This window comes from Salarias fasciatus, chromosome 9 (genome assembly GCF_902148845.1).
Source record: "Salarias fasciatus chromosome 9, fSalaFa1.1, whole genome shotgun sequence".
Taxonomy (NCBI): domain Eukaryota; kingdom Metazoa; phylum Chordata; class Actinopteri; order Blenniiformes; family Blenniidae; genus Salarias; species Salarias fasciatus.
Window position 1 is genome coordinate 22,054,054 of NC_043753.1, and position 24,823 is coordinate 22,078,876.

The window sequence follows — 24,823 nt, forward strand, 5'->3', positions numbered from 1 at the left end:
ACACACACACACACACACACACACACACACTCTGAGTGACTCTGTGATTGATCTTTGCTCTTGTGTCGGGGGAGTAGATGTGTCTCAATGGCAAGACCAACTCCCACTGGGAACCGTAATGGCGCTGCAGAATAAATCTTACACTTCTGTGTATCAATTAATGCATGTGGGTCACCAGGATGCAATCCTCATACCACTCAGCTTCCAGAAAGACCGAAACACATTTAAAAAAATGTGTTTTTCCCACAAAAATCTTCTTATTCACACCAAACAGGTTCAATGATCCCAGTGGAGCGACTGCATTAGAATAAGTTAACAAAGCACTAATTTACAATGAGACAGAAGGTGTTACCATGACAGACAGTGTTAGTTAGTTAGTTAGTTAGTCATAATTCAGAAGATATCCTGTACTTTCCACTGTTGACACATTTAGTTTTTAACGACTGTTGGTATGTTTTACTTCATTTTTCACATTTATGCTCTAAACCAGAGGCTCGATCTGATCTTGAGTGAACCAGACCAGGAAAATAGCGTCAGAATAACCCTGAAATTTTAATTTCTTGAAGTATTTATGATGAAAATGTCCTTATTTTTTACAAAGACTCAGCAATTACCACTGAAAATAATTTAATTTTCGACATAAACTCTATTTTAATGAAATGTTCTGGAACAAAATGCGGTGAAATAGAAAGAAAATTCTTACAAAAATGAATCAATAAATAAAATACTGGAACCGAGTTGTACTGAACGGCGCCCCCTTTCTTTCTCTCTCTTCTAGTTTTCCACCGTTCTTTCATTCTTTTTTCCACTCGGTTGAAATCCGCCCATTATCCTCCCTTTGTCTCATTTGTTTTTCCGTCTTCCGTCGCATCCTTTTGCTCATTTCTACCTCTTTCCCAAAGCCCCGCCACTTCCATCCTCTCCATCTGCCTCTTCTCGCCCCTTCTCCTGGCGTCGTTTCATGGTTTCTTCTCACTCTCGCTCTCTCTCTCTCTCTCTCTCTCTCTCTCCTCCCTCACACATCTCACACCCCCAGCCCCCCCAGAGACCGAGCTTGTTTACTCTGTCTTTTCCACATCTCGGCTCTGTGCAGCTGTGACGGTAATCTTTCTTTCAAATATTTGTTTCTTCCATTCCCAGATTTCTTTTCTCTTTTTTTTTTTTCTTCTTCTTCTTCTTCTCTCTCCTGCTTTTCCCACCGCTGACAAACGCCTCATTCCATCCCTGAGATCTTAAACTGTGCTTCCTTCCAGCCGGGCTCCCGGGCACTTTCAGTCTTGCCACCTTTAATTCACATCTACACGTGGAGACGGGGCGAGCGCACTCCGGCGAGCCGAGCCGTAATTTTGCTCCTGAGGAATTCAATCAGCTGCTTGTGTTTGGGCAGCCTTTCCCGCCGCTAACCAGGTAGCAGCGCCCGTCACTATCGGCGGGCCCTGCATGGCCAAAAGAGCGCCAGATGATGATGGATTGCTGTGAGATGATGGCGGCCAGGAAAAGTAATTACCAGCTTTTGCCTGCGGTGGAAATTCAGCTGATAAGCTCCTTTCCACAGGCGCGCGACCTGGTAGTGCCAAAACAAACAGGTGACACACGCTGAAGGTCAGGGAGGAATGGATAGTGACCGAGGCGCACACACACACACACACACACACACACACACACTCAGAGGAATCCAGGAAATATATGAAAAAATATCACGAGAGTAAATGGACAGCAGATGAGCTTGTTTACTTAAGATTTAAAGCAGGAAGCCCTGCGCAGTATTGTCACGTCTGCATCTTTGTGTGTGTGTGTGTGTGTGTGTGTGTGTGTGTGTGTGTGTGTGTGCGTCACATGTGCCGACGCCACACGTGCGCAGATCTCGCCGCCCTCAGAGATCATGTTCGCCGGCCAGCCGCGGTGCCTGCGCGCCACATTAAAAAAAAAAAAAAAAAAAAAAAAAAAATCAATGGAGCAGGCCGTCAACATAAGCAGCTCCTAATGCTCTTCCTGTGCGATAGGACCGCGTTCGATTGCAGCCGTGCCCCGTAATGGCGCGGCCGGCCGGGTGAAGGGGATTGAAAATGACGGTGATTGAAAATTAATCGAATGACCCGACATGAGATCCCTGGATCTCGCCCCACAGGTTGCCGGCGGAGCGGTGAGTAATTGCACCGACAGGCTCCCGGTGTTCGGGACCGTGACCTGAAGGGAAGGTTCGCCGGCCCTGAACTCACTCGCTGACAGCCGAGTGTAATTTGTCAAAACAGGAGGCATTCTGATTAAGGCTTTCACGTAGAAAAGATAATTGATAGAGTGAGTGCAGGGTGTGCTGCGGGAAATGGAGGGATTGATCCCCCCTTGGATGATCCATCCCCTCTTAGGACCCCCCCCCCCCCTTTTTTTTTTTTTAGGAAAAACCACTTCTGGACATGTTTGTCTCATAAGGTGAGCTATTGGCAGCGTTATCTCACCACATGCGTCAAATTCTACAGCGTGGAATTAAGCGATGCATTACTGCTGCCAAGTGTTACTCGAGATGTCAACATGTGACTTTGAGCGGCGTGATGAGGTTTCGCGCCCGTCCCCTCCAGTCGGCTGCTGTTTGTCTGACATTTAGCCGAGGACGAGCGGCGCCGTGCACAGCTGCTACGCGGAGTCTCCTCTCCGCATGAGCGCTGTTATGAGGAACGTGGACGGTACAACTTACAGTTTTTGGGATGCTCAGTGCTGGAGGTGTGCGCCACAATAACACGAACAGCTCAGACCTCTCTGGCTTTATATTTATTTCTCCTCCACTCAACGCAGCAGGTCCCCTGATAATCCTCCAAAACTAGCTGTGGATGTGTGTTATTGCTCCGTCAGCTACTCAACCAAGCCCGTTTTTAGCCTCACTGCATTACTGTTTATTTACAGTTCAGCTGATACTCTTCCCCTCACAGTTTCTCTTAGTATTCTGGGAAAACAGACAGAATTGATTTTGATTATGTGCCTGCGAGTTTTAATGTCTCCTGCAGAAGGAGTAGATGGATCAGGATTGCTCAGAAAAAGAAGAGACTGATTTCTTATGAATTTATCTGATGTGATGAAGATAGAATAATAAGAGATGGAGCATATGACTTCAAAAGGGACACATGTCCAGCTTGAACATGACGGGGAAACGTCTGCTCAGTCTTCTATGAGACTGAAAATGTGACATCTGGCTGTTGTTTTCATGTCGTCCTCTGATCCCGTTAAGATCAAGACTCAGCTGATTAAATCATCCTGAACTTCGACACATTCAGATCAGATAAAAGTTGAGATTTACTCCGCAGAACTTGTTTTTGTTGGGATGATCCTGTGTTTTTAAAGGTTCAGATGAACGACTCCACCTCCCATGTTGTGATGCTGTGAACCTGTAACGCCAAATTAAAGCCCGCTCTGCTATTAATACCGTTGTGCCTGTGATCGTCCTTGCCTCGTCCTTGCCGTCCCCCGGTCAGCATCTGCCGCCGCCCCCCCTCCGGAGGTCTGACACCCATTACACTCCGCCGCCGTGCGTCAGCAGCACAGCTCTCAGGCGGGTCGCCGGCCGGACTCCTGAACGCCACCGGCAGGCAGAGATCAGAGGGAGAGCGGCTGAATGGCAGCAGTCTGATCAAAGTCCGTGTACACACAAACACACACACGCACACACACACACACACGCACACACACACACTCGGGAGATCCTCATGTTTCCCCTGAGCACTGGGAGATATTTCGTGACGGCTCCATTAGATGAAAGAGCCGACCAAAAATCCAGCGGTACGACGGCGAGGTGTGTGAGCTGGGGAGGAAGAGCGAGAGCGAGGACTCCGACTTTCATTTTCTCTGGAGGAAATGTGAGCGATCGCCTGGTTCTTCCCAGCATGCACCTCTTCCTGCGGTGCAGGGGCTGTTTGCTTTAGTGGGCAGGCTGCCTTATTGAGGGCAGGGGGTAGAGCGAGCGGGAGGAGGCCTCTGTTTAAAGGGATGATTAGAAAAAGTGGAGCCGGCGTCGATTCCTCTGCAGACGAATCGTGACCAGAAATAAGAGGAACAACTGAAATGTGGCGCCTGTGTTTTCTGGTCCCTGTTGATACCCAAGCCGAGATGTTGGTGGTGGGTTCAGAAGCTGAAACGCCTCGGCGTGCTCCGGCGTCCCGGTGCGGGAGACGTCCGGTCTCCATGGGGACGAGACAGACTGCATTATCTGCTCAGCGGCTGCCTGGCTCAAGAGACGGCTCGGCGGCGGTCGCACGGACAGGCGGGCGGCAGGATCAGACATGTCCTCCTCTGGTGTCGGAGTTTGTCATCCGTGTCACGTGTGTGAGTGTGAGTGTGTGTGTGTGTGTGTGTGTGTTTCCGCCCTCTCACACCACAAATATCGCAGGATGAGCCTCACTAATCACAGAAATGACGTCCGCCGGCCTGCTGGGCCGACGGGAACATCTCAGTGGCTTCCACTGATGTTTCTGCATTTTATGAGGTGTATCTGGTGGAGCAGGAGACCAAAACTGACTTATTCTGGGACATGAAAGAAAAGAAAAAAACATCACAGAGGAGACCAGAAACACCTGAGGAGCCATAAAGTTCAAGAAGCAGCAGAGAACGTCTCTAAATCACTGGAAATACAACCTGTTGTTTAACTCACTTTCAATTAGCGCTTGAAGAGTAACTCCTGTGCTTTTCCTAATTTAGCTTCTCGATTAGATTGTCTGTCTGTAATCGCAGTGTCGCTGTGACACATGAACTTAGCTCCCGGCGCTTTGTGGGTCTGTCGGATAAACTGATTAACTCAACGTGTTCATTAGTTTGTTACAAGAAGATGCTCGATAATCTGGATCCCGTCCCGCAGTGAAAGAAACAGGTTTATTTACCGGTGACGTGACGGAGGTGGAATAAAGCCACACGGGTATAAATCTACCAGTTGCATCCAGAAAATGATGGAAAGAGAGCACTGACATATAAGTGCGTATTTAACGGAGCTTGAATCCAAACACATCAGAGTTTAAATCAAAATTCGGCGTCAGAACTCACACCACCTCCGAATAAAACAAAATATGAGCCGCAGTCATTGCCTTCAGGACTGTGATTAATGGGCCGTCTTCTTCTCTTCTTCTCTTGCAGGTACTCCTAATAACATTGGTCCAGTCAGTAAGTAAACAATCACAGAGCAGCTCTATGAATGCTCAATGCTTTGCTTCGCCTATTGTTTCACCCTCCACTGTACATCCCCCAACTCTGTGCCAAGTGTTCATTTCTGATTCCAATCTTCTCCCAAACAATCACTCAACTATTGTTGACTAACCTTTTTTTTTATTTTTTATTTTCCTTTGGGTAGAGGGTGAGCAATTGCTTGAGGCTATATTGCCATGCTGTGGGCATATTAATTTACTTTATCCGGACCCAACTCAACCAGATAACACTTGCCTGGCTCTGCATGCCAAATGTCATTTGTTTTTTTTCCCTCTCTCTCCCATGCATTATAAATAAATGGCATCTAGACTTTATTAAAGTGCCAAGACCTCTCTGGCGGTGTAATGTCATAGGAGGTCATTTTAATATAAGCCGCCAGCGCCCGGGCCGGTATTATCTTCGTCAAGCAGTCGCCCCTCAGGAGGAGGGGGAAGAAGAGAGGTGCCATGTCTCAAGTTACCGCTGCCTGGAAGGCTGTGAAGCAGGAACCATAGGACCGTATTGAACAAGTCAGAGTGCATTCACAGCCGGGCTCAATTCTCCCTAATCTTTTTTTTTTTTTTTTTTTTCATTGCCCTGTTCCAAAGCAAGTATCCCCTTTACCGGGGCAGAAAATTGATCAGTCAATTCCCCCCCGCCCCAGACCCGATCATGAGCCGGCGTAAATCGGATTCTTAAAAAGGCACGATCACTTTTGATAAACTGTCTTTACTGATGAAGTTACACATTAACTGATGATGGACAGGGAGAGGCGCCATAAACCCCTGATAGAAGGTATAGAGATCCACTGACGACGACTGTTGAGCTTTGTAGAGGCGACATTATTAATCAATGCTTAATATACTGATGGACGCTCCAACTTTCTTAGAAATACGCTGAGCTGAGAAGGAGGTCAGTAACTATGACTTTTGAATCAGCTGTGTCTTTATTCAAGGCCCTCTTCCCTACTTTAAAACATCTGACATGGATTCGATCACCTTCACTGAAATTTAAAAACAAAAAGCCTTTGTGTGGTGTTTTACTATCACCTCTGTTTCTTTGATTCCCTTATTAGCGTCAGTTTTCAAAGCGCTGCCAGCAGCCTACCTGTTTGGACTCATAATCCGCTGCACGCTCAGATGTTCTCAAGTCGAGTTTTCCCAGAGGAAGCATGCAGACTTTCCTTATTTTCATCAATCAACAGCTGAGATGACCGCTGGGCCGGCGGCCCGTACGGCGACACGGGGTGGAAACACGCGGCTCCCAGGTGGTTTTTAATCAGGCGTAAGCACGGCGGCTCACGCAGGACGTGAACACGGTCTGCGAAGTCCGATGCTGCGTCACGAGTCAGAAATGGACATGTGGCCGAGAAGAACGACCCCCTCCCACCATCACTCGCCCTTCCCTCTGCCTGCCTCCTCTTCACCCCTTCCTCAGGATTTATGCTTTCTGTCCATGCATGGCATAACTAGTGCTTAGTGTGTGTGTGTGTATGTGTGTGTGTGTGTGTGTGTGGGCATGCTGTATTTGCGTGCGTTCTTACTCACTGCTGCACATCAGTCTTCTGCCTCCCATCCGAACTGCAAGGCCAGACCATGTCCAACGGCTGTCCTCCAATCCTTCAGAGGGCCAGTGTGCATGCTGATAAGCGTGTACGTAGTGTGTGTGTGTGTGTGTGTGTGTGTGTGCGTGTGAGGAGGAGAGGGGCTAGAAAGGACACTGACAAACCAAAGTCTTCACTTCTCATCCAGATTGGCCCACGGGGATTTAGATTTCTCACGAGTAGCTGTCTGGCCGCTGCAGCCTCCCGCTGAACCGACGCAACGCCAAAAACTAAACATGCTGACAGTGGGGCTTTTTTTTTTTTTTCTTTTCTCAAGCCCGTTGAAGAGGATGGGGCCATTTTCAATGTGAGCTCAAATCAGGTTCATGCCTGAGTTATTCATAAAGTAAGAATCGTGCGAGGAAGATTAGAACGTCCTTGGGATTATTAGGAGAAGTGGAAGCAAAGCTATTTGTTTAGAGAGAGAGAAAAAAAAAACAATCCCGTGCACTTCCATGTTGTTGTTTGAAGGTAATTGAATTCCTTATTGACTTTTCTCAATTCGATTTCAAGTTTATTAAGCCAGGCAGAATTGCCTAATGCAGACCATTAAAGAGAAATTAATATTTAAAAAAAAGAGAGAGAGAGAAATTCGGGCTCTGCAAGATTGCATTTCGTTATAAGTATGGCATTGATTAAAGTCCGTCACCACTCATTGAGCTCGCCTTACCTGAATATTCCCCACCACCCAATAATTAATGTAACCCAGGTGTGAGTTACAGCCAATCAATAGCCAGCACTGAGGAATTAAAACTCACCTTACGATTCCAGTTGGACCTTTTCAATCTGGACAGTGAAATTCCCTCCTGTGCGTCTTTATTTTCCACAGACGAGCGAATACTTCAGCGCCGTTGCCGCCGATCGATCGGCCGTGTCCTTGGCCCATCAGGGTTTCTTCTGAGCAAACTGCTTCAGTACTAAATGCTTAACAAGACAACAAAAGATTAAAAAAAAAAAAAAAAAGATGGAAGAAAAAGCAGATTTTTTAGGATGGAAGTCCTGATTTGAAGTGGTGATGTGGTGTGCCTGTTTTCTTAAGCTCTCTATTTGGTAATCTGTCATTTTCAAAGACTCTCATCCAGTGAAGTGACTCATGTGGTTCTAACCCACTGGAGACGGAGCAGCAATGCCAGAATCCCCACGCAGGATCCGTTGTGAAACAGCTTTTTTTTTGGGGGGGGCGATTAAGAATTAAAAAAAATCAAAGCAAAGGATGAGACAGGAAATGTGTGCATGATACTCTAGTTTTAAGCACTTTCCAAATGATTGGCTATGACTCTGTGATTGTCACTGTGTGTGGACATGCTGTCTCACAGTTAATGTAATATAAATTCTCGGTACATTGAATGATTGAGCGAATTCTCCACTCGCACAGTTTCAGCCGAGGCACCTCTGGATGTTAATTGCCTGGGATTGCATGATTCATGGAGTCAATAGCGAAAGGACAGAAAGATCAAGTGAAGAGATGAAGGGGCACAGTGAGGAAACCTATCCGTGCTCCTCCCTTCGCTTGAGTCCTCTCCATTTCCAACCGCAAAGTATTTCCCTGACACGGAAATACTGACTTGTATGTAATTATGAGGTTATGCTACCCACAGCAGTCCGTCATTCCAAGCCCCAACACCTGCCATTATTTATTCATTGTTATTCCTTCACCAGAAATACACTGTAATTAGATATTGATTACATAGTCGATGTGATGAATTAAACAAAATGCCCCCTAACGTCTTCACTTGCTATACATAGTCTTGACTCCTTTGCATAAATCATGACCTAAATGCTGGGTTTAGCAGGGTTTTTGTCATTTTTCTTCTGTTTTTCACTCATCATCGCCATCGCCATGCACACACACACGTGCGGAAAACCCCATGGAAGACACAGGAATTACATACAACGTCTCCGCAGTGTCCTCCCGATGGGTCCCCGGGTGCATTCCCTCTGCTCGTCCATGTCAGCCCTGCCCCCCATCGTATTTGCTGTTCCCGATGAACTGATCTGAGTCATGCTGGACGTGTTCATGTCTCCGGTTGTGTGTGTCAACCACCACGTAGTCCCCCCCCCCCCCACCGCCACCACCACCACCGCCACCACCACCCCTCCAGTAGATCTGTAAAGTGCGTCACACAAGGACACTTGAATAACTCCTGGTTTCTCTCAATTGCACGCAGTTCGGCCGAATGTGTCATCCCTAGGTGTCGCTAACCGAAAAGAAGGTAGGCATTTAAGATTATGCAACACTGAATAAACACTTTTTCCACAGATTCATTTATCTCTCTAAAAAAAAAAAAAAAAAAAAAAAAAAAAGACTCTTTTAGTGGCTGAGAGTATTTTGAGTAGCATCTTGCCCTTCCCCAGGCTTCCTGACAGAACCAAAAAAATCTATTCTGAGTCTGCTTGCTCTGCTCATGAGGGAGGCTGAAGAGGAGGTTTGTGTATTAATGGGACACTCGTGATGCAAAATGCTGCAGTGCCGCACTTCATCCTCTCAAACACTCATTGTTTGTACTGTTTATTTATACATAAACACTTGATTCTAATTAGGTGTAAAGCTTCCAGGGCTGCTCTGTTGCATATTAGCTCGGGAGGAAGAGGAGCTGGAGAGGTTTCAGGCCGGTTGTCTCATGCAGATGTTGGGCGTAGCGTAATCCTCCAGATATGATGTGCAGCTTCCTCGCCAGCACACCGACTGTGGGCTCCGTGTTTCCATGACGGCAGTCAAGCGCACAGAGTCGCACGTACCCGGGGCTTATGTCGCCTGGTACAACGGCAGAGGCTGGGCCTATTATTTCCTTTTTCCCACTGTTTGTTTTATGACCGGAAAGGAATGGAGGGATTGATGTGTTCACTGCTCGCCAGCTTCCTTAACCACGCTCCTGTGCACAAATTTATAGAGTGAGAATTCTTGGCTGGCCGCCGCCAAGGTGGAGAGTAGTTTGTCAGGGGATACTTCCGTCTGGGAACACACACACACTCACACACACACACAGACACAGACACAGGGTTTTGAATTATACAAAGCACTTGCTCAGGAAATGAAGTGTAAAGACCATAATATTTGAGTCGCTCAGCGTCTGAGGCTTCTGTAACAGACGCTGCCACATAAAGCTAGCTGCACTCTGCAGCGTAGCGCCGTATTTTCAGTGCCATCATTCATCATCATTACGTATGATTTATTTTTCTTTTGTGTAGCGTTCTGATCTTCTTAGTTATGACGTTTGGTGTGTTGTGTTTCTTTGCAATATCACATTTTGGTTTTGTTTTTTTCTTTCTCGTTTTAATTTGTCCAGTAGCTCCTCAGGTTGCATTGTCCACTGCCCCCTCTGTCCACGTTGCAAACAACAAGCGAGGTAGGAGACCTCTGGAGTTTGTGAAACTGACCCCGACCCCCCCGACTCCCCCGACCCCAGCCCACCCAGACGACACCCCAGCCTCCTCACTGTCTGAACCGATGTTTCCGTTCTCCCCTGAACCCCTGCGGCTCTCGCCCAGCGCTGCAGCTCTTCTGTATCCTCGGCTCTCGCTCGGTGCCGGACTGATTGCTTTCACTGTACACTCCACTCTGGACTCTCGTGTGCGTGGAACCGATTTCTAAACACTACAAAAGTCCCTTGGAATCAGTTATTTTTCGGCGTAAGAGAAGTGGGTGACTGAGTATTTTGCTAGGGTGGGTGTTTCCGAGCTTTTTCTTTTCCCCGTGTGTGCATGATTTATGACCTCAGCCTATTTCCAGGAAGGAGAGACGATTTGTCTTCTGAGAGTATGTCTGCAAGAGCGAGGCATCGGGTGTAAAAGATCTCAGCTCACATTCAGATAAGACGCTCTGATGTAGATCGCCCAGACGGGCAGGTTGTTAGTGTTCAGACCGGGAGAACAGATTCTTAATGACCACAGCTCCTTGGACGAGAGCCCCGTCCGCTCACCCCGCCTTTCTGTCCGGGCGGCTGCCAGTGGAGAGTCAGGGTCACATCTGGCTGGCACTCGGTGTCAGCGGTCACCGGTCCTCGGTCAGGGAGAGCTCAGCTTCCTTCCCGCGTGCCTCAGGGCAAGGCTGCCAGTGACTCTCACGGACTGGAGCAGGTTTCGCAGTCCTCTCCAACTCCATGTGCTGCACATCTAATCAAGCATGACACGGTGCTGCGTACACTCTGTCCTGCGCCCTCACCCTGCCCTGCGACCTGAGTCCCGGCCAGTCGTTTCAGTCACGTCTGCAGTATTTTGATGGATGAATTCAGAGTGTCCTGAATTTACAAGCATCATCTGAAGCTTTACCGAGACAAACCATGACTTAAAAAAATGCTCCCTTTGCGCCAGATATTTCCGGGATTAGCCTCACGCCATTGCCAGTGGTTGAGAGACTCCCATCGCCCATGGTTTGACCTGCCTCATGCTGTGCTGTGTTCCCGGTGTGATCGTGTCTCTGTGCCATCATCTCGGAGCCTTCCTCGCCTCGCCTCGCCTCGCCTCGCCTCGTGTTGTGTTGTGCTTAAAGTGCTGTGACCTCCTGAAGTTCTACTAACGCCGTGCTATTTTCTGTGATGCCTTTTTTTTCTTACTCTGGCTGTGCCCATGCCAGACTGATCATCAGCGACCTGACCTCTCATCACCCCCCTACGATCTCCAGCATCTCCATTTCTAACCTCGCATGCCATGTCGCCTTGCTCAGATTCTTGCTAACCCTCCCGCCGTAGCGCTCGCAGCAACAGCAACAAGTCCAACATTGGCTACCGCGTCTCTTTCTCCTCTCTCTCTCTCTCTCTCTCTCTCTCTCTGCCTCTCCCCCCTCCTTCACATCTCCTCTCTCTCTGCAAGACTGCGAATGCTTCGGCCACTCCAACCGATGCAGCTACATCGAGCTGCTAAACACCGTCATTTGCGTGAGCTGTAAGCACAACACTAGGGGCCAGCACTGCCAGCTGTGCAAGCTGGGCTACTACCGCAATGCCTCAGCAGAACTGGACGATGAAAATGTGTGCATAGGTCAGTCCCCCACCCGGCCCCCCGTCACCGCCACCGCCACCGCCACCGTGCTTTCACACAAACACTTTGTTTGTCTGCCTCTCACCTCCTGTCTTCGAAGGTTTCATCCATCGCCACTTCATCGTCCGCACACCTTCCTGTCTCCACGTCCTTCACTGATCTCACTCTTTTGCTTGTTTTGCTTTGTGCATCGAGTTGTCGCTCATTTGCGGCGTCAAAAAGTGCGTCCACCCGACGACGCCGTGTGTTTCAGAAAACTGAAACTCGGTCCTGCAGTGGTTCAGTCTGTCGTCTAGCAATCAACACAGCAACGCAGAATGTGTTAAAGTTATAAAGTGAGCCAAAAATTTGATTTTGAAAGTTTAATGCAAAGAAAAAACTTTCCAAAAAGCCCCATATCAGCTAACAGTCATCCTATTCGTTGCTATTGTGCTAATAGGTAATTTATTTGATGGATGGCGACTGTTTACCATTGACAATTTTCTCATATAGTTTTCTAAAATAAATTACTTTCCTATTAAATACGTAGTTCGACAATAACTTGACTTCTCGAACAGAATCAGATAGCTGCACATATATAGATAGCCTGCTAGCTAGTTAGTTTAGCTTTGCTGGGGAGAAGAACTTGCTTCAGGCTGCCAATTTAAAGTGAGTTCAAAAATCTATCAATACATTAATGTACCAATGCCAGAGAGTCCCATTGTCCATGTCTGTCCTTAAAATACCACGACCAATTCATTTTAATGAGTAATTAAATTATTATGTTCCTGAAAACATCGGTATCTTGGTGTAAGTTTTCCAGCTGTATTCATCCCGCCGTTTCCCCGTCACCTCAGTCTCACATTACACCACAGAAGGACGTTATCGCTTCCCAACATTTAGCATTCGCAGCATGAACGTTGCTGTTCATATGTTCAAATATGATTATTTATGGCGTTACTGCCACTTTTATAGTCATGACATTGAGATTACCGGGCCATTTTCTGCAGGTGCTTTTGTTCATGACTGATAGTCGTACATTCATGAACTCCATCATCTATTTTTCCGACGTGTGAAAAATGCATCCCACCTAGTTCTTAAGGCAGTAGTTTGGCTCCCAGTTGAATTCTGCAGCCGAGCATGTGTTGTGTGAATCACGGCACTCGGCGCCAGGCGCATTCAGAGTCCTGAGGGGGGGGGAGTCTGACAAGAAACACGAGCTCTGAGAGGAATGTTTCAGGAAGTCACGCCGTCAGTCAGCCGTGCCACGCCGGCGCACACGTCACACACTTGAAGTGGCCTCGGGAGGAGCAGCTGAAACCCGTCACAAGGCAGCGAGGTGTTACCGCGCGCCAGATCCGCCGCCGCCCCGCTCCTTTTCTCCCTGACCCCGCGGTTTGTCACTTGGCGTCACCTCTCTCCTCCGTCCCGACCCCTGGATGTCACGGCGGCGCGGCAGCAGGTGCGATGTGACGGTCAGGGACTGTCAAAACAGGTGTCGCCTCGGCGGCAGAGCGCTCCTGTTGCTCCAGTTTAACGCTGGAAGGTCAGTGGAGTGTGGCGCTCCAGAGACCGGACAGCTTATTTTAACTTCCAGTTTTTAATTGAGAGCCATTCCTTTTAGCTCAGCGCAGAATCAGAACGCAAAAAGAATTCGAACATCAGGGAGAATTAAAGAGCATATTACTACAATGCCCATTTCAATGTACTTTACTCTCATAGCTCTCCCGCCTTCATCCATCCTCTCTTTATCTTTGTTTCATGCCATTAATCATGGGAGACCTGCTCGTCACACATGCTGTCCTCTCTCCGCATCGTTTTCCTCCTCTGTCTCTACGAATGACTCAGATTGTAAAGGAGCATGTTCAGATAAGCTCACTTTCTCCATCTATTTCCAAAGCTACTGATAAATGCTTTGCATATTTGCTCATTGCACGCTGTAATATAATGGACAAATTAAATGTATGTGAATATATTTATATATATATATAATGAAGAGTTCATGCATCTAGAACAACTTTCATTTCTCTTTTCACTCTTTCTCCATTACAGTTGAAATGGTAGCATTTTTAATTTTATTTTTTGTGTGCCCTGTATGAGTCTTTAAATCTATTCTAAAAATAATTGAGTGGAGAGCTCGAGGACTGCGGTCCGCTGTGAAAGTCCGAGACGTGCCGGGAAGTCAAAGCACCACCACCCTGTTCTCCAGCCTGTGTGTGTATGTGTGTGTCTTGTTTTTCCAGAGTGTAATTGTAATCCCTTTGGCTCAGTCAGTGATCGCTGTAATGGCACAGGATTTTGTATATGTAAGGAGGGCACTACAGGGCCCAAGTGTCAGGAGTGTCTGCCCGGATATTTGTGGGACGATGGCTGCAAATGTAAGTAGAACCCCGACCCCTCCCCACGCAGCTCCCCCCTCCCTCTGTCTCTCCCTTCTCCTCTCTCTCTGATGTCTTCTCTCTTTCTCTCTTGTGTGTGATTCCTGAGCTTTGGCTGGAAGATTGTGCTGCACATGCGCAGGAAACGCCCAGCCGCCTGGACAAAACACACACCTAGCAGCAGCTCACCAAATACACCCTCAGCCAAAACTCCTCTCCTGACCCCAACCTGCATTTTCACACTTGCTGTGGCTGCGTTAGCGGTGTTGAATCAGCAGGTGCCTTTTATGGATTAAATAGAAGAGAGAGAGAGAGAGAGAGAGAAAAAAGAAAAAAAAAGGAGCAAAAGCCTGGCAGGACGCATGCTGCTCGGTAACTCTGCTATCCAGGCGTGTCGCACACCAACAACACAACAGCTGAGTCAATATTGACTGCTTGACAGGCTGCCTGTGATCTGTTTGAGTAGCCATCACCTCCCGTCGCCAGTCCACAACAGGACAATGTCATCCAACACCAACATCTCTTTCTTTTTCCCGTGTTGCAGGAGAATGCAGCTCATTTATTACTGTCGACCGTTTATATTTCCCCTGGTCATTTTTTTTCTCTGCATGTCTGCCTTTTTTTTTTTTCTTTCAGTTTTCTTTCTTCACTTTTAAATGTCAACAATTTTTCATTGTTTCTGTCATGTTGTTGTGTGAAGGTTTGCTCAGACAAACCTACAGGAGGTAGATAAAACAAAGAGCTTTGGAGAAAACATGCTGGACGTGGATCCTGCTGCAGGTATACTGAGGATCAATCTGACGACTCGATCAGTGCGATCGTTTATATTTGGCCCCCGTCAGATGATTTCACATTCATAGTTTGCTGATGTTGTTTCGCAGTTTCTTCCTCCTGGATGTCTTTGTTTCCTCAGTGGTGTGAGGAGATAACTAGTTCAAGCACACAGCAAACTCAACACAACTGAAGGTTTTATTTATTTTCACTGGCTCAGACGTCTAATGAAAGAGACAGGAAAGATGAAGAGAAAAAAAAAATCCTATTCTATCATGATTGAACAATTTAAAAATGAAAAGAGCCAATATCTCCTTCTAAGTATTAAGGATTAAATGTGAAAAAGGTGAACTACTTGACCGTGAGCTACATAGAAAGCGTTCTCTCTCAAGAGCGACACTAGAAACCTCCGACAATGTACTGTGTAATTATTGGAAACTAAAGACATCGGAGAGCGGCGAACCTAATTCAGCATCACAATACCGGCTACGTGTGCCGTGGGTCGAATTTAACTGTATTCATTTTGATTTTTTAAATATATACTGTAGGTCTGCATACATAATACAGTCACAATAGTCTCAAAGTAAATGAAGAAATGTTCTTTATACACAGGGTCACTATATCTGTCATGTTATTTCTCTGAAGTTATTTCACTATAAAGGAGATAAGATGTGCCTTTGATTTGTGGAACAACTCGAGCAGAGTTCAGCACAATAAACTATGACTGTAAAGGGAAAACTAATTATCTCTGAAAAGCACGATTATGCAATGAAAGCTTATATTCAGACGAATTAAACAAAATCACAACTACGCCGTCATTTAAAAGGTGTTTTTATAGGTTTTTATTTTTGCCTGGTATCCAGATTGGTCTTGCAATACAATTTTGCACCACAAGGTGGAGCATCGAGTCCCTCAAATAGCTTCAGAAAGTTGTTAAACAGTTTCCTTCCGATCAGGACCGCTGTAACGACCAACCAATGGGAAGAGCTTAAACTCACTACAGCGTGTCTCAGTACTGCCACCCAGTGTGCAGCGGAAGCATTACGTCATGCTTTAATAGACTGGGATCAGGAGGAAAAGAGCTTCATCAGTCCTGCAGAGGAACCTTCGTTTGGTTCAACTGAACATATTATAACTCAGCAGCTCACGTGGTAGCTGAACACTTCGCCTGTCATATTTTTAACATCTCGCTCCCGATTTAGCCGTAGCCTACTTTACCGAGTCACTGTAAACAACCATCAGCAGCACATAAACAAGGTGAGACCCTGCTGCACTCTCACTTCGATTCAGCATTTAAAAAAAAATTAGTCACAGCTTCGTCTTTTTTTTTTCAGATGATCCTGTGACAGAGGAAGTTTGATTAAAATGCACTGTTTTCATTTGTTAGTGCTGAATTATTCAGCGTGCGTGTCGCGTAAATACTCAGCATCAACATGCACATCTGTGTGAATGTAAAACGCCCGGTCTGGTTTACGTCCCGTATCATTTCGAGTTGAACGCACGTGTGAATCACGTGAAGAACCCGCACTGGAGGAATAATCAAATTAAAGAGGAAATACAGAAGGGAAGCGTTTTTTTGTTGTTAGGCAGAGCCAAGGAAAACAGATGGGAAGTCACATCCGGCGAGCGAGAGCATGGAGTGGATCAGTAGTTTTATTTGTCGGATTAGTCATGATGCAGTGATCAGACAACCAAATCAGCATGACTGTGTGAAGTGTGTGTATGTTGGCAAAACGTCTGCGGCAGCGTCGCACCTCCAACTTCCACTCGGCTAAAAGAGAGAGAGAGCGAGAGAGAGAGAGAGAGATCCCACAGGGTCAACTATCACTTTAAAAGCTCTAAAAGTTCAGTCTTGCCTCCAGATGTGGCGATGCAGATGCCGATAGCAACAATCTGGCCTCCTCTGTTTTGTTCTTCATGAGTAATTTGGTAAGAATTCAATGCGGCACTCATGCATGTATGAAAGTAAATTGATTTTTGAGACATTTAAGAGCAAATCTATCTGAGAAAAAAGGCGACTAGCGCGACGTTCCCAGACTGTTTACCCGGCTACCTCCGGGGAAGGTCCCGTCTCTCGGTTAGCAGCGTTTACATGACAGTAACAAACAAGCAGCATGGCCGCCTCCTGTGGCTCCCGCTTTATTGCTGCTGTCAGATTCCAGAAAAAAAAGACAAACAGGCTCATCGCCACACACACATGATGAGGGATGAAACAGGGCTCGGGAGGTAGAAATTTGTTTTCACGCCTCATTTGGGAACTTTTGATGTAGTCATTCATTTTCCATCATTAACATGGAGCCGTTATGAAGCGTGGTGTAGTGCAGTACAGTAACAAATGATTCCTTATAGTTACGAGCAAAAAGATGAGAAGCATTTTCTGCCGTGTTGAGCAAATTCAGACCTCCTTCGGACACACGGCCATACATTTATAACGAAATTACCTCCAGAGGTTTTTCAGATTCAACACATGAAGAAATGCCTGCAGGAGTTTCCATTCAGCCGCTGAGAGGAGGTGAAAACTTGGTGACCTTGACCTTCTGGAGCATCCCCGCCGCTGCATGGGCGACGCTCTGATCTGCATGCCGGCTGGAAAATGCAATTAAAACTTAAATCTCTGGTCAAACACATCAGTCTCTCAGACAGGCACACCTACTTCTCTCTAAATATTATCACTCATATCAAAAGCAAACGCAGCAGATCTCGTCATTCACTGCCGGCGCCGCTTCTGTTTACACGCGCTAATGCAAAACGCTTAACGGGAGAAATTCAAGGAAGGGAAGAAGCCGAGTTTTCAGGTAGTGCAAGGAGAGTCCACATCCCATGATGCCTTGCTGTATTTTTCTCTTTTTTTCCCCTTTCTGAACCCTGGGGTGGTCGTTCCTTTAAAGCGCTACACTACCTTTAATCTCCCTGAATCTACGTCTTTGACACAACCTGTTATTGATGCTTCTTTTTTTTTATAATCAATACCTGTGTTTCATTTCGGACTTCAGCTTTGCCTAATTGGCGGCCGTCCGAGCGCTCTGCCTGCAGGCTCTGGCCATTACCTGAACTTTGCTTTGAAATCATTGCAGTTCGGAGCATCATGCAGGATCCATTTTTAATGAAATCAAGCTCGGCGTCTGTATGTAGTCCTGATGCTCCTCAGAGCCGCTCGATGAGAAACGAACAGCAGCTGACGAAACGCACGAAGGCATCAAAACCTCCCGCCGCTTCCTGTGCTCGTCCTGCGTAGGCCCCCACCCAGACGACGGCGTCTGAAACACTCCACCGTAAATCCGCGTGTCAGACCGCGATAGCCTGAGTGCAGAAACAATACGGACCGCATTAAACCTCCTCAGAAATGCCTCCTGACTGAAAAGCGCGAGAAGATGGACGAGATGAAAGGTCAGCGGCTAATTAAAGGAAGCTCTCCTGTGTACGGATCATATCAAAGCTTTAATTAATACGGCTGATGGCCCTTCTTCCCTGTCATCCTGGAGGAGACGCTCTCATTATCAGGTTCAGCCGCCGCCTCACCTGCAGGAGAGCGCCGCTGCACGGAGGCGTTCGCCGTCGCCGGTCCTAACAGATCGGCTCATTACTGTAGTCCGCTGCGAGCGGCTGAATCGGCCTCGGAGAAGATGCTATTTGGGGGAGAAACGCTGCGACGACGGAGTTCAGATGTCTTGTTTTGGATGTAGTTGTGTATGGTAATTGGTGAGCTGTGGCCTGGAGCTAAAGTTACTGAGCCAAACAGCAGCTCCCTTTTTTTTTTTTTTTTTTTTCCTCCAACAAAACAGACGTCGCGCAAATAGGATTCGCACAGTCAATGTTTCCTAACAAGCCTCCCATCAAAGCTCTATTTGGCTATTCCAGAGAGACAGCATGCATCCAATCTCCAGTATTAGGAGAGGGCTCTTATATTTGTTATTGTGATATTTATGTCCCGTGGAGTTCATAGATTGCTCACTACATTGTTTTCCACTCCCATAAAGGAGTGCGGTGGGCAGAAGTGGCCCCTGTGTTTATCACTGTTTATTTGTCTCTGTTGGTTTATTAGTTTGTGCAGCGCGGCTTTGTTTGCCTCCAGCTTGCTTGACAGCTTGCCTCCGCTGGGAATAGAGTGGCCTCGCTGTCCCGGCTCTAAATATACACCAATTTTCACCTGACGTTCGGTTTGTCTAAAGTCGGTGCTGTTCAGGGGGGGAAGCCTCGCTCGGCTTTGAGGCAAGTGTGAATTTCTGTGTGCAAACATCGGCGACTTGATGGGGCTTTAATAAGGTTTGTGATTTAAGGAATGGACTCAGTCTTGCTTAAAGAGCCAGGGTGGCGCTTTACGAACCAAACCTCGGCCATCTTTAACTGCTCTTTATCTGCATGATGGAGGGATACGCAGATTTATAGAGGCTACATTTAGATTACAGCCACACAAAGCAAGAATATGCAAAATGTAGAACAGGCCTTACAAAAGAACACTTAAAGCCACCACTTGTTTTTGGTTTTTTTTTGCTGGTTTTCTCTGTGTGTGATGACAAAATGTCCTGTCGTCAGCCTGCAGGATGCCAAAGTTTTAGGGGGGAGAAATCTCTGTTTTCAGATTGTCCAGATGGTGGTTTCAACATGTTTTTCTCCCGAGCAGACACCAAGAATCAGGGTGAGATCTGTGATAAGAGCAGGAAAATAATAATCATGACAATGTGATTATGAGACGCAGGAAGAATAGAATTGATTTCTAGTTAAAAGAAGAAGGAATGAAGCAGACGGTATACATGCAGACCACTTCCACTTCAGGAATGTCAAGTCTTGGATGCAACACTTTACTTGAAGAAGAGCTTTTTTTAATGCGCGCTAGATATTAAAAGAACATGAAGTACTTCTACTAGTCCACATTGATTTTCTTCCTTTTTTAAAGCAGAGTCTACAGTAGTGTGTCTTTCTCTTGCGTGCGCACTCACATGCACTTCAGGTAAAGTGTGTGCCGGAGCCGGTGTGTGTGTGTGCGTGGTGTGTTAACCGCCCTCTCCTCTCCTCTCGCCGCAGCCCGGGTGTGCGACAACGAGCTCCTGCGCTGCCAAAACGGCGGAGTGTGCGTGGCCAACGTGCGCTGCAGCTGCCCCGCGGCCTACACGGGCCTGCTGTGCGAGAAGCGCCGCTGCGAGTCGGAGCTGGGGGGCTGCGGGGGCGCCGACTCGGGCCAGGCCCCGCTGGCGGCGCCCCCCGCCGGCGGGCTGCCGCTGCTGCTGCTGCTGCTGGGCTGGGCGGCGCTGACGGAGGCCTCCTGCAGGCCCTGCCCGCTCTGAAGAGACCCGGTACCCCGCCTCCTCCGCCCCCCTCTTCTGCCGCCTCCACCCGAACCCTCTCATCCCCTACTTCCAAATAATCAACCATTTAAAAAAAAAAGAACAGAAGAAGACCCATGAGCTTCGTGGACTGTTCAGCACTGAGCTTCTCGCCGCCGGGCTCAGCGGACGCTCCGCGCTGACGACCAATGGAATGAGTGCAAAAACTTTTCCTTTAATTTCAAAGAATATATAGAAATACAGAAACATATACTTCTAAAAGAAAAGAACAAAAGAGCCAGATATTATTAAGAGTAACAGAGCGTTAAGAGTAAAATGAGCAGTGAGCCCCCTCCTCGCCTGCCCCCCCTCCTCTAAGCCATACCAGGTACTCCAGCTCCTCCCGTCAGAGGAGGGATAAACCGAAGGCGACAGACTCCATCACTTCCGCTCTTATTGCCACGGCAACAACAGCTGCGACCAATCAGCTCTCACGCCGGTCGCCGGTGGCCGACAGTCTCCCGCCCGCCCCCCCCCCCCCCCCCTCCCGGGACGCTTCTGCGAGTTAGTGTTGGCCGAACCGGCGCCGGAGGAGGAGGAGTGTGTGTGAGGCGGGGAGCGGGAAGCGCCGGACTCGCCCACCAGGAAGCATTCTTTGCTGTCAGTGCATTGTGGATCGAAGGAAACCTGTCCGGACTGCCACCTTGTGACACACACACACACACACACACACACACACACACACCTCGCCCACGTTGATCCCCGCTCTATCTTTCTGTCTCACCCCCCCCCCCCCCCCCCCCTCCTCCCTCCCAGCTCATCCTCCCTCCTGTTCACCCCTCCCTCCGCCCCCATTGGCCCCGCCCCCTCGCCATGCTGCCACTGACCTGTGCTTTCGTGAACGTTACTCTGTAAACCCTCGTTGGTTGGAAGATTCTTTTGTCCGATGTTAGTGATGCACATGTGTAAGAAGCCCCCCCCCTCCTCCTCCTCCTCTTCCTCCTCCTCCTCCTCTTCCTCCTCCTCCCTCCAAGAAGATAATCCAGTAAAGCTGTCTGATTCTTTTTTCTATCTTAGCGCCACCACGCTCCCTGCGATCATGACCAGAGGGGTAGTTTTCACCTGAGCAGACGAGAAGTGCGTAGAAAAACCATCAATGTATTTGCAAGTTCCTTTTTTTTTTCTTCTCTCTCTCAACAGAGCAAACAAAAAAAAAAAAGAGTCATGTAGTCCTTTTGTATCTCTGCCGAACTGTGACTGAAAAAAGGCAACCTTTAATGTATCTATTTAAAACGTCCAAATGCAGAAGAAATTCTTTTATTTTTTTCCTCTTTTTTTTTTAAAACAAGAAAAACAATCTATTTCTTCCATTCAATTGTTTTATTTATGACTTTTAGTTGTGCGGTTGATTTTTCCTTTGTATTGGCAACGTGCTGGCATCAAAGAATATCAGTTTACATATACAGTATTAATAAAAGTGTAACAAAATCCCACCAAAGGACATTATAATAAATGTTTTGTTCTTGCTTTAACACTGGAGAATTTAAGTGAATAAAAGTTTAAAAAATAAACAGCGTTGATCACTTGTGCATGCCATGATCACAGTTTTCAACTTGAATGTTAATTATTGCCTTTTTTTCTTTGGGGTGATAAATGTTTTGGTACAATCCCGATTCAGAGGGAATAATTTCAGAGGCTTTTCTTCAAAAAGAGCCGCGATGTGTTGTGTGGTAGCAAATTAGAGTAAAATTAGAGACAGTGTTGTGTTGGTTGATTTCATAAATGTATTAGAACGAAGTGCCTCAGTCCCATGCAGATTGATTTAATTTGTGCACAGCAGGCCAACTGAGCTTCAAAATAATGCGGCACCTCGCAATACAACACGCACGCTGGGGAAAATTTCTAATAACGTGTTCAGATATTTTTAATGACACTGAAAACTGAAAGCGCGGCATAAAAATAACCTCTTGCAAAAAAAAATAAATAAATAAAAATAATGATAGCATTCAGATTTCCACCAGCAGAGAGCTCCAGCCATCTGTATCATCTCCATCCAACTCAGAGCTGAAAGGTAATAATTAACCTTTATTGGTTCTCATTGAAACAATTCATGTCAGTATCAGATCGTTCCTTCAATCAGAATATTTCAGGTGAACTGAAATCGGTTTGGAAGCATAAAAATGACCAGAATCACACATATTTCTCCATGTTTAATGAGAAATTGTGACGATTTCTGTGAAAGTTTGTCGACACATTATAACATGAGGCTGAATATGACAAACAGGATACAGAGGAGGCGTCTTTCCAAAACACATGCTTCATAAAGGCTTTACCTCCAGGGGATGCATTGTGGGAGGAAACTGGAGGAAACAGTAAACACACACACACACACACACACAACAACCAATATTTATGATCAAATCACAATCAATAATGTGTTATTGCTTCAATCCACTCCTGGGGAACACTTCAACAGCCACTTTCCACTGGTTTGAATGTAGAGATGTTTAATTTGTTCCTGGAAGTGGCGCCAAAGAAGGAGAAAATGGTTCAGTCCATGAAATCTGAACAAAAGGATGTGAAGATTCACAGCTTGATGGAGCGAATATCTGTTTCCTAATCTGTCTTTCTCATTACAGCTGCACAGCGTACTGAACAATCACACGTTTTCCAGTCACAAAGTAACAGAGAAACCTTCATCTCAGGCTTTCTTTGATGCTCTTTTTTTTTTTTTAACAATACACAATAATTTCATGATTTCACGTCTCTCATTGTGACGGAGGCTCCAACAAAATGAGAATTATTGAAAACATCTTCAGTTTATTGTTGCTGTGCTTCGTGAGACACGAATCCTTGTGTGTTTTGTACTTTTCTTCATGATCACTGTATTAAATCTAATTTACAGATTTAGATGAAAAGCACAAAGGAGTCTGGGTTGATGCTTTTTGTTAAAGCTGTGTGTACGTTTGCGCTGTCGTCTCATGTGAAACTGCGCGAACGTCCGTCTGACTTTCAGCTTTGTTTTCAAACTGCTGACGCATCCGACGAATTAATCCACACCGTGCAACCAAAACCCCGACGAGGCCGCCCTGACAAAACCACGGCGTATCAGCTCTGCTGATATTTCCGTGCTATTTATCTCGAATTCAATCTGGTAAAGATTTGTTTCAGCGGCATGCATTGTAGGAGGCACCAAATTAAATATTTACAACTATCGATGTCTCCCAGAGAGCCGGTGTTCAAAGTTTATATAGTGGGTCTTGTCAGACACTCGACAGTTCATCCATAACCTGAAATATTCAAGTCGCAGCGCCGCCTGACCTCACTTCATAGTTTGTTGTTCTTGTTTTTTTGTGAAGTTGGACCCAGACGAGGGAGAACTTATAGGTCCATTGATTGTTCTGCTAATGCCTCATTAACGACAACAACAGATTGCTGTTTCCCGGCATATTGACTCGTGCGTGCCACATTAATTGAGCCTGATATTTCATGTTCTCGTTTGTGTCTGACGGAGAGCTGCTAAATCGCTGCGAAGTCAGGAAAACTAATTTCATGTCAGAATCCCTGGTCCTGAAAACTCTTTTTGGTTTAAAGCCCGACTGAAAAAATGTTCAGAATTACTGATTTTCTTGTTTGTTTTCTCTTTTTTTTTAATTGTGAGACATTAAGAAAAACTGAAACAAAACTTAAAGTGTATTTCCCTGGTGTGTGTGTGTGCAGTAACAACGCTTCAGAAACGTCGTGTTTCTCCCCTTTTCCATGGAGACGGAATTGGAGCATTTTCAAAAAGTTGCACCTGAGGAGCTGAAAAGTTGCATTTTTATTGGCTCCAAATATATATTTTTTTGCTCATACACGTACAAGTACAATTCACCCCACAGCATTTATTGTGTTCATACCAAATGTTTTTAGCCTCATATTTACACCTAACATGCTCTTTATAGAAAGAATAATTTTTCTTTTATATCGTCATGTTTTCCAAGCACCATAATCCGATATATTTTAATTGTTGGTCTGAAAAACGTGCTTTAAATGTATCAGTTTGGTTAAAATGAACCAAATGCCTGCTGGTGACAATGATATGTGTGAGTAGTATCTAACAAAAGTCAAATTCAAATTTAAGATACAGAACAATAGTTGCACTTGAATAGTCGCAATTTTTCTTCTTCCACCTTTATAAATAACCAAACGTGTGATGTTAAAAAGAAGCGAGGCCAAAATCAGCTCAAGATACAGGTGCTATAGTTTTAGAAACATTATGAGAACACTGTAAAACACCAGCACTCATTAAATGAAGTGAAATAAAGTTTTCTCAGGCGCTGTTGTGTGTGTGTGTGTTTGTGAGAAGTAGGCGACCCCAGAGACGGCCCGATAAATTCAGTCAAAGTCACTTGTTTGTCAAGGTCCCCTGCAGCGGCCCTAATTCTAACCATGTGTTCAGCCCAGGTGTCAATGCGCCATGCTGCGTGGAGAATTAAAATAGAGTCCATGTCGTTTGGGGAGAGGACTCCATCCTGGAAATCTCACCTCCGCAGCTGTTAGGCTGACCCAACCATGAAGCATGGCGGAAACGCCTCGGAGCAAAGCATCTCCTGCCACTGGATTAACCCCCTAACCCCCCTCGCATAATGTGCTTTGTGTGTTTTTTGAGTGGTGAAGACTGTTTAGCTAAAACTGTCCTTTCATGCAAGAAC

General features: G+C 46.3%; 2 protein-coding genes across 10 annotated transcripts in view; both read left to right on the forward strand.

The window, feature by feature from the left end:
* The window catches only part of ntng1a (netrin g1a), a 78,256-nt gene extending 56,926 nt beyond the window's left edge, over positions 1-21,330 (forward strand). The window contains exons 4-9 of one of the 9 annotated variants that reach the window (XM_030099344.1): positions 5,113-5,139; positions 8,932-8,976; positions 10,051-10,110; positions 11,573-11,740; positions 13,963-14,097; positions 19,891-21,330. In XM_030099344.1, coding sequence (XP_029955204.1) covers positions 5,113-5,139; positions 8,932-8,976; positions 10,051-10,110; positions 11,573-11,740; positions 13,963-14,097; positions 19,891-20,150 — 695 coding nt within the window. In that variant the 3' untranslated portion in view covers positions 20,151-21,330. The remainder of the gene's footprint in view (positions 1-5,112; positions 5,140-8,931; positions 8,977-10,050; positions 10,111-11,572; positions 11,741-13,962; positions 14,098-19,890) is intronic. The other 8 variants (XM_030099336.1, XM_030099341.1, XM_030099337.1 and 5 more) reach the window with 8 other exon arrangements.
* Positions 1-24,823, forward strand: part of LOC115394103 (zinc finger protein 45-like) — a 1,173,573-nt gene that overhangs the window by 298,478 nt on the left and 850,272 nt on the right. The window lies entirely within an intron of this gene.